The sequence below is a fragment of the Grammomys surdaster genome, unplaced genomic scaffold (genome assembly GCF_004785775.1).
Source record: "Grammomys surdaster isolate TR1022 unplaced genomic scaffold, NIH_TR_1.0 125742, whole genome shotgun sequence".
Lineage (NCBI taxonomy): Eukaryota > Metazoa > Chordata > Mammalia > Rodentia > Muridae > Grammomys > Grammomys surdaster.
In genome coordinates, this window is record NW_021620574.1 from 599,611 (window position 1) to 608,763 (window position 9,153).

Sequence of the window (9,153 nt, forward strand, 5' to 3'; positions counted from 1 at the left end):
CTATGGATCAGATGTAAGCTCTCAGCTTCTTCTCCAGGGCCATGGCTGCCAGCCTGCTGCCATGCTCTCCACCATGGTGGTCATGGAGTCCTCTGAGATTATATGCCCCAAATAAACTCTTCTGTGAGGTGACTTGGTCACGGTGTCTTCACAGTAATAGGAAAGATACTGAGATACTGCCAGGCATGATGGCGCAGGCCTTTAATCCTAACACTTGGGAGGCAGAGGCAAGAGGATCTTAGTTCAAACTAGCCTCGTCTTTTTATAGAGAATGCCAGGACAACTAGGGCTACATAAAGAGACCTCTGTCTCGAACAAACAAAACAAAACAGGAAAAGAGAGAGAGAGAGAGAGAGAGAGAGAGAGAGAGAGAGAGACAGAGACAGAGAGAGAGAGAGAGACCAGGCTTTTAGAAAATTCAAGACCCCACCTCTAGGATCCATACTCTCTGGGTACATAGAACCACTAAAACACAAACAAAACAAAATATTTAATCTCTGTAATAAACCTCACCCTCACAATCCCATTTACTTGATGGCCTCTATAAACTGTCAAAATGGCACAAGCCAGCAGTACCACAGGAACCAGGGCACTCTGGCCCCGCAGGTTTGAAAGGCATCATAGCCTAGTTCTTGCCATGGGTGACATGTGCGGGGAGGTCTTTTCCGTTTCATGCCTCTCGCCTCGCTGCTCTACAGGACTCCTGAGGTCTTCTGCTCTTCTGCGGCCTGGCGCCTGGCACTGCGAAGCTGGAGATAACGGTAGGCTCGCACACTGCAGAGGTAACCCCCGTACACAGTGAGTAGCATCATCGAGGCAGAGAAGGTCTTATAGCCAATATCGGCTAGCTGCTTGGCAGACGGCATGTCTTCCCCTACAAAGACAGATTGGAGTTTGGTCTGCAGGACAGGCCTCGCCTCTCTGGAAAGCCATTCCTCATTTTCATCTTCACTTCATGGATTGCATCCTATGCTGGTGACCCCCAATGTGGCTGCTTTTACAAGGGTTAGGCATGGCAGTTCAGAGCTCTGACTGAAAACGTCTACACCTGAGGTACAGAAGGCTGGAAACAGGTGTATAGGATGCCATCAGAGCTAATACAGGCTCTTCTTATTCGTGCTTAAAAAGTGACCAGCCAACCCAGACTGTCCTGTGAATCAAACCTGGGTCCTCTGGAAGAAGAGTAATCTCTCCAGCCTCAGAACCATATTTTAATCAGACTGCTTATTATGGTAGTCACATTCTACCCTCACGTTAGGACCTGAAGATAGACTTTGGGGGGGAGGGGTGAAGGAGACCCAGGGGGTCCTCCCTGCAAAGTGCCAGAGGGGCTTCACGCTGCTGAAAGGCTGGTTTTGTCTCATTCACTGATCAAGAAGATCTGAGTATGATTTAAAGTGGGATGTACCTCGGTGTAGCAGGCACAAAACCAGAGGTTCAATCTCTAGAACTGCATTAAACAGAGCATGTGGTATATGCTGGAATCCCAGCACTCAGGTTGTGGAGGCAGGAGGATCCTAAATTTAAAATCGTCCTTAGCTATTAGTGAATCCCAAGCCAGTATGGCTACATGAGACCCTGTCCAAAAAAAAGGGGGGGGAGGGGAAGGGGTTAAAACAAACAGAAGCAAATCAGGATAGCCTCAAAAACAAACAAATAAACAAACAACAAAAACAACAAAACCCTGAAATTAGAAGCCCACGAACAAGGAATAACTTTGGAAATAAAAGAAACTCTTGAGATTGGCAAAAGGTTTTCATCTGATGGGCCATCCTTTACAGAAGCTGTTAAGAAATGTACAAATGGGCCGGGCAGTGGTGGCTCACGGCTTTAATCCCAGCACTTGGGAGCCAGAGGCAGGTGGATTTCTGAGTTCGAGGCCAGCCTGGTCTACAGAGCTTCCAGGATAGCCAAGGCTATACAGAGAAACCCTGTCTCAAAAAAAAAAAAAAAAAAAAAAAAAGAAAAGAAAAAGAAAGAAATGTACAAATGAACTGTAGGTTTCAGAAAAACAAGAAAAACATGGTAATAATCATGATAAACGCCGTGCAGTTTGCAAGGGTTTATGTGACTCTTCGATTTTCTGCCCTCTAAATGCTGAGAGAAACTCAAGGCTCATGTTTCTGCAAAATTCAGAGCCCCTCATGATAGCTCGCCCAGTTCTGGGGTCGATCTGAAACATTGCCCAGTGAACCAAACGCACAAAAAAATAAAAACCGCAACCCTAAAACCACCGGAGCTTAGCCTGTGTCTTTAGTTCTCTTAGGAGATACTTGGTGTCTGCAGAAAACAACTTCTGACTAATGGAGCCTATAAAGGTAAGCTATGAACCCCACCCATATCCTGTTAGATCAGAGGTGGTAGAGAGGGCCGGAGAGAAGCGGCTCTGAGGGAGCGTGAAGAGCTGGCAGAAGGCTGTGGGGTTGGGGCGAGCAGATTTAGAAGGGAGGACAGCCAGGCCGTAGTCACGCCAGGAAGGCGGTAAGGCCATGACTGCCGGGGACCGGCAGGAGCTAGCACAGCGCTCGGAGCCGAGCGCTCTCAAGGGCACAGGCCGAGGACACACGGTGCTCGGAGCAGGGGAGTGGAGGGGAGTGCGGTGCGGGGGACAGGGGGGAGGAGGAGGGACGCGGAGCAGGGGTCGCCGAGCGGAGGGCAGGGGTCAGGGCAGCGGAGGGGCGCGGTGCGCCGAGCAGGGGAGCGCGGGGAGGCAGGGGAGCTTGGCCGTCCGGCCCGCGCCCTACCTGGAGGCTGCAGCTCCGCCGCGTCAGAGCAGAGCGGTCCCTGCTCAGTCTGCCACTCGCAGAGTCGCGCGGCCGCCGCAGGGAGAGTCTGACAGCAACGCCGAGCGCCTCAGCTACTGCTGCACAGCCCGGCCCCGGACCCCGCTGCGAAAACTCGCCCACTAAAGCGAGAGCCCGCCTTGAACTTCCGGTTTCCACCTCCCTCTTACGCACGCTCAGTCTAGTCTTCCTCTCGAAAAGACCCATTGAATTCTGGGGGTTCTGCTCCATCAAGAGCGCTCCTTGGAAAACCGGAAAATTTTTAGCTCAGAATTAGCCAATCCGCAGTCTAGGATCAGTGACGTGAACTGTAGCTAGGTAGATCCTCGGAATCCTCCAGCGATGGGCCGCGCGCCCCCTAGTGTCCGGAGCGGTCCTTTACAGGGTGATCCAGAGGTGGCCGACCTCAGGTAGGGACTGGACCAGCATTAGAGAGGCTACAGAACGGGTGTGGGGGGCGGAGGGGGGAGGGGGGAATCGCTAATGTTTCTGCCTTGTGCGCGACCTCCTCCTCCTCCTCGTAGGTAGGCGACGTGACAGAGCCTCCAAGAAGCACGGGAAGACTGGCTGACAGCTTGGGTGGAGGAGGGGATACTAGGCGCAAGAGTGAAGGGGGGGTGCGGGGCGGGAGAGGAAGAGGGGAGAAAGGAGGGAGCAGAGTGGACGCCAGTGCTGATTGATGAATGTGGCTGCTATTAAATAGTGATGATCTTTTTTTCCACTTCTTTACTTACGTTGAGTAAAACATGCATGACCCCACACACTGCCACATAAACTCCCCCCAACTCTTCCAGTTTCTGGAAAAACCACACTTTATTGGGTAGACAAGTGGCCTGACAGAAGGCCTCAGATTCACAGTTGACTGGCTGAGCAAACATAGGTTAAGTGTTGGAATCTGTCTGCATCCCGCTCCAACCTCCTGGGAAACAGCTCTGCAGTGAGTCGTGAGTGGGAGGGATCCTGCCCAGTCAGGATCGATGACGAGGCTCCCCCCTCTTCACCTTACCCGACAGCTCTGACCTTCATTGGTAAGACCAAGTTCTTAAAGGCTAGGAGCAGAGAGGGACCTGGCACCTTAGTGTGTTAGTTTAATATCAAGCTGGCCAGAGCCACGGTGTGCCAGTTGCTGCCACACACGAAATGGAGACCCCTGGTGGAGAGAGAAACCTCTCAGATCCCAGGGACTATTTATAGCTAGGGCTCCAGGCTGCTGATCTGTGACATTCTCCTGCTGCCACCCAACCTTGGAACAGGGCCAGTGCAAAGCATACTCCCATCCCCCTCTGCTCTTCCCTCACCCTAGGGCAGGCTGTTTTCCTCGTCCTTCCCTCGAGTTCCCAAGCTCCTGATGAGTATGGTTAGGACCTCGTTCCAAGGACAGCTGGCCTTGGGCTATCAAGACCCGCCAACCATTGTGGAAAGCTACTGAACTTCTGAGCTGCTCCTTGGCTCCGAGCCTACAGATGCTGGGTAGCGCTCCCCGCTGTGTGAGAACTACTGGCTTGGGCAAGAGGAAAGGGTAGAGTCAAGAGTATGGGCTGAAGGAGCTGAGGAAGATGAGCTATGAATCCTACATTCTGTTAGACATGAAGTTGGTGGTAACTCTGGAGAGAGTGGCTTTGTGGGTGAGGACCCTGAGAAGAAAGATATGGGGTAGAGATGCCTTTTTTTTTTTTTCTTAAAGTGTCAGCAGTCGGAGGGGGAGACTTCTCCCAACCAGAGCTCCTGTCTGGGGAGGTGGATGAATAGGAAGGTCAGGGGAGCCTGAGCCATCTGAGCCTGCTGTGAAAAAAAAGTGTAGCTCAGTCAGCAGATTAAGTTCCTGCTCCCCAAAGAGGGTGCTGGCAGCTGGGTGCAGGCAAGGGAAAGCTTGGAAAGGTCACGCAGGGTGGGGAGGTCCTGGCAAACAAAGCCCTAGGAACCAGGAAGTCTCTGGGAAGAATGGAGTGCCCCGGGGCCAGAGATGCCAGTGTGGAGCAACTCTTGTGCCAGAGTAGCCTGGGGGGGGGGGGAGGGAAGGGGAAGCAGAGGCTTCTGAGGACGCAAATGTTGCTAGGAGAAGTTAGAAGGGAGTTTTTTGAGAGCTTTGTATTTTGTTAGCAGACAGTGAGATCATTGACGTTGCGTGGGGCCTGGCAGAGGTCAGAGGTCAGCCAAAGGGTCTCTGGGATCTGTGTCAGCTCAGACATCCAGACCCTTCCCTTGGCAGCCTTTGCCTCATCTCTCATTTGGCTAAAGTACTTCTTCGGTCACTTAATGGGACTTGGGACAGTTTCCCGGTGTGTGTGAGGCAGCAACCAGCAGCCCTTGACTTGGCGCCTTCCCTTCCCCCAACCCCACCCCTAGACCTGGGGCTTAGTTCTACACTTCCCAGAGGACGGCGAGGAAACTTGGATTCTGCGACAGGCTGCGGGTTCAGCAGCAGTTCGGCACCTCCAAGTGTGTAGCGGAGCCCCATAGCCTCCTGTCCTCAGGGTCCCTCGGTGAGGACTCTGCTGGATGGGGAGTCCCGGAGACCGTCCTGATGATGGGTGTCACACGCTCCTGCTTGTCTCCGTTGGGGCAAAGGGAGCTGCCTGTCCTGGGCCCTGGCTCCATTCACATGTGTTCTGGGTGGTTCTGCAGGCAGCGGATGAATTCACCCACTGGCTGGCCCTCGTAGCACACTTTGTACACCGCAGTGAACAAGGGAAACCTAGAGAGAGAAAGAGCCTCGGCTTACCTCCCTACCCTCAGTCCACCCTCAACCCTCATGCCCACCCTGGGTCCAGACTCAAGGCTAACTCACCACTTCCCTAGCCTCCCACCTTGGGAGTTCAGCCAGATGCCAGCTCTCAGCTGCTACCCCCACCAGGAATCTGAATTCCTGGCCCTGGGATTCCGGGTTAGGTTGCTATCCCTGATCCTTAGCGTACAGCACTCATTTGTCTGAGTCACAGGCTTTAAATTTTTTTTTTTTTTTTTTTTTTTTTTGCTTTTTGACAAGTAACCCATTTAATTCTCTGGACCTCAGTGTCACTGGTTGTAAAATGGGTCCAGTATGATAAAGTAGCAAAGGTGTAGTTTATGTTTTATATGCTGGTATAATAAGCCAGCTATTTCTTGTCATCCTGCTTGGCTGTTCCCAGTACCAAAGCCAAGAGTTGCTCTTTTGAACCTGTTCTACCCGGAAAGGAGCGCCCTGAAGCAGAGCCCATCCTCCTCAGCACCCAGGACAGGGGGCGGGGACAGAAATGGTGGTTTTAGGGGAATGAACCAAAAGGTAGGGCAGTCAGGTGAGCTTTCCCGTCCTGGAACTCCAGCCTCCTAGAGTGGGGATAAGGAGGAAAGAGCCGAGAAAGGGGAGGCCATGTAGGCGGGGCCAAGTGGACAGAGGGTGAACTAGCAGCAGATACTCAGCACCCCAGAAGCTCCAAGCTCTCTCTGTCCATCCCACAGGTTGTGTGGGGTTCAAGAAGCCTGGGGAAGGGGGCGGCAACCAACCTGTGACTCCTCCCCCAAGGGCAAATACTCACTTGTCCACAAGGCCCTTGTGTTGGAGGATGCTGTGCAGCTCCCGGGCTGTCTGGGGCCCCTGTAGCTTCTGCCCATTCAGCATCTCTTTCTCCAGCTGCTCAATGGACTGTGAAGAGGATGCCGTGAGAAGGGAAGTGGGAGAGGGCGTGGTCTGAGCAGGAAGGTGGGGTGGGAGGTGGGATCTTGACGGGGCGGAGGAGAAATAGCCCCTGTTCCAAACAATCTCTCCTTTCCCATGGTTAAACCCAGGGCCTCACGCAGACTCGGAACAGGCAAGTGCTCTACCACCGAGCCCCATTCCAGTCCCTGTCCGTTCTGAGACAGGGTCTGGCTGCCTGGCCACCTCCCCCCAGATCTCCACACCAGATCACCCCTCTCCCACCTTGACGTCTCCCTGCCTACCTTTCCGGTTCGAGCGAAGGCCTCTGCCACCTTGCGGTTCCGCCCCCCGTAGCAGGTCGTGATGAGGTCAGCGACCCCGCAGCTCTCCAGGAAGGTGGCGGAGGACACAGAACCACTGCAGAAGAGTTTGGCGAAGGCGATCATCTCCATGAGCCCCAGCCGGATCACCGCTGCCTTGGTGTTGTCACCGAAGCCAAGCCCGTCACAGAAGCCAGCCCCGACGGCCACTATATTCTTTGAGGTGTAGAGACATGGGTGAGACTGTTGCCTCTCCAGAGGGTCTGCTTGGAGCCTTCTGCACCTCCCTGTGCTGCCCGTATCAGCCGTGACACACCCATCAGTGAACTATGATGTGGCCTCTTAAACCAAGTCCTCCGCTTCCTGCTTTCCCATGTAGTGTGTGCCTTCCCACGCCCATTTGTGTGTGCACGTGCATGTGCGTGCATGTGCACACGTGTGCGCGTGCATGTGTGTGCGTGTGTGAACGCATGCAGTGTGTGCATGTGGTGTGTGTGTGTATGTGCGTGTCTGTGCATATGCATGCTTGTGTGTGTGGATGTGTAGCTATATCTGTGTGCCCATATGTGTGGAAGTGATTGACATGGTTTTCCTCAGTTACTCCCCACTGTAATAATACCATTATTATTAATTTGCCAGACAGGGTCTCACCCTGTAACTTTAGCTGGCCTAGAAATCTCTGTGTAGACCAGGCTGGCCTCAAATTCACAGAGGACCACCTGCCTCTGCCTCCTGAGTGATGGGACTAAAGCCACGCCTCGCCATGCCCAGAAAACCTTGGTTTTGAGACAGCATCTCTCGGTGAACCTGGAGCTCACAGGTCGAGCTTGACTGTCTGTGCAGCAGGCTGCAGGAACCTCATTCCTCGGCTTCCTCACTGGTGAAGTTACCAGTGTGCCACTGAGCCTAGCTCTTCAACATGGGTTCTGGGGGGTCAACTCAAGTCCTCGGGCTTGTGTGACGACAAGCACTTTACAAACAGAGTCATCTCCAGCCTTGCTGACCTGCAACTCAGAGATCTGCCTACCTCTGCCTTCTAAGTGCTGGGATTAAAGGAGGGCACCACCACTGCCCGGCGCCTTTCCTTAATTTTTATCTCATATTTATCCATGACATTCCCTGTGAGAGTCATACCCACCCACCCCCTCTCCATAGGATCTCACTATGTAGTCCTAACTGGCCACAAACTTACAGAGATCTGCCTGCCCCTCCTGAGTCCTGGGATTAAAGGCACATGCCACCATAGTTCTGGCCATCAATTCTTTATACTCTGAACACCTTGTGTCCTATTAACCCGGACATCTCTTCACATTGGACCCTTACATGGACTCAGGGCTACGTACATCACAAAGGAGATCCAAGGGGAGTGGAAGAAGGACCCACTGCTGGATGGTTAAGAATCAGTAAGCCTGGATGCTTTGCTGTGTATGGGGCAAAGGAGAGGCTGCCCAAGTGCAAGAGCTGGTTCCAGCAACCTGGAGGAGCTAAGCTGGGCAAGCTGGCGGGCTTCTCTTCACCCTGAGGCTGTCTCTGTGTTCTCTCACCTTCAAGGCCCCACAGATCTCCACTGTGTCCACCTCTTGTACCACAGTGATACGAAAGTTGGGTGTCTGCATCAGCTCCTTCAGGAGCTGTCCCTGGGCCGGGTCCTTGCAGCCTAAAGTAGAGAAGGGGTAAAGTTTTGAGGGACAACCTCTTATTTTGATCCTTAAGTTCGTCTGTTGGGCTCTTGCTGTGTTGCCTAGGCTGGCCCAGAACTGCTGGGCTTCAGTCTCCTGAGAAGCTGGGACGACAACTGCATGGCACAAGTGACATCTCAACTGTCCCTTGCACACTGGCCAAAGCCAGACTCACAGCCCTATCCCTGGATGTCCCAGCCTCTCCTCTCCTTGGAGGCTTTCTTCTTCCCCTGCGCTGTGGCGGGAGAGATAGCTAAGGACTTGGGCAGCAGGTAGGGCTCTCACCGATGGTCGTCTCACAGAACTTCTCATCGGCCACCTCGCTGGCAATGTTGGCTCCCATCAGCACGCTCATGGGGATGCCGAGATGCTCCTCAATCACTTCAGAGATGAGCTTCAGGCCATTGGGGCCCTCGTCTATCCCCTGGGCAGAGGGTGGGGCTCAGGGAAGCTGTCCTTCAGGACCATCTGTGCCCCTCTCCGGAGGTCCTGCCACAATCCCACCCAGCCTAGACTTGCTGTGAGGACAGCAGATAGCAGTGACCAACCCATCTCAGCAAACCCCCTCCCACGCACTCTTATCCAACCTACCTCTTAGAAGTATGGGACTCCTTACACCCCTAAGGAACCTTCTAGACACCCCAACACGCTTCCTAAGACATCTGCCTCCAAAGCTATCTTTTCTTCATTAAGTAACCCAGCAGCTGACTCTCTCTCTCTCTCTCTCTCTCTCTCTCTCTCTCTCTCTCTCTCTC

General features: G+C 53.4%; 2 protein-coding genes across 2 annotated transcripts in view; both read right to left on the bottom strand.

Moving 5' to 3' along the window:
- Positions 1–471: 471 nt before the first annotated feature.
- On the bottom strand, positions 472–2,963 carry LOC114639556 (cytochrome c oxidase assembly protein COX14). Its single transcript, XM_028788324.1, has 2 exons — positions 2,745–2,963; positions 472–874 (listed from the first exon to the last, which is right to left on the bottom strand). The coding sequence occupies exon 2, from the start codon at positions 864–866 to the stop codon at positions 693–695; it is 174 nt and encodes a 57-aa protein (XP_028644157.1). The 5' UTR covers positions 867–874; positions 2,745–2,963; the 3' UTR covers positions 472–692.
- Positions 2,964–3,577: 614 nt separating this feature from the next.
- Positions 3,578–9,153, bottom strand: part of Gpd1 (glycerol-3-phosphate dehydrogenase 1) — a 7,630-nt gene continuing 2,054 nt past the window's right edge. The window contains exons 4-8 of the mRNA XM_028788315.1: positions 8,684–8,822; positions 8,264–8,376; positions 6,702–6,935; positions 6,299–6,405; positions 3,578–5,478 (exon numbers count right to left, since the gene is read on the bottom strand). Of these exons, the coding sequence (XP_028644148.1) occupies positions 5,382–5,478; positions 6,299–6,405; positions 6,702–6,935; positions 8,264–8,376; positions 8,684–8,822 (690 nt within the window). The 3' untranslated portion in view covers positions 3,578–5,381. The remainder of the gene's footprint in view (positions 5,479–6,298; positions 6,406–6,701; positions 6,936–8,263; positions 8,377–8,683; positions 8,823–9,153) is intronic.

Coding starts and splice junctions, on each gene's coding strand:
- LOC114639556 (XM_028788324.1), bottom strand. CDS start 866: ATGCCGTCTGCCAAGCAGCTAGCCGATATTGGCTATAAGACCTTCTCT.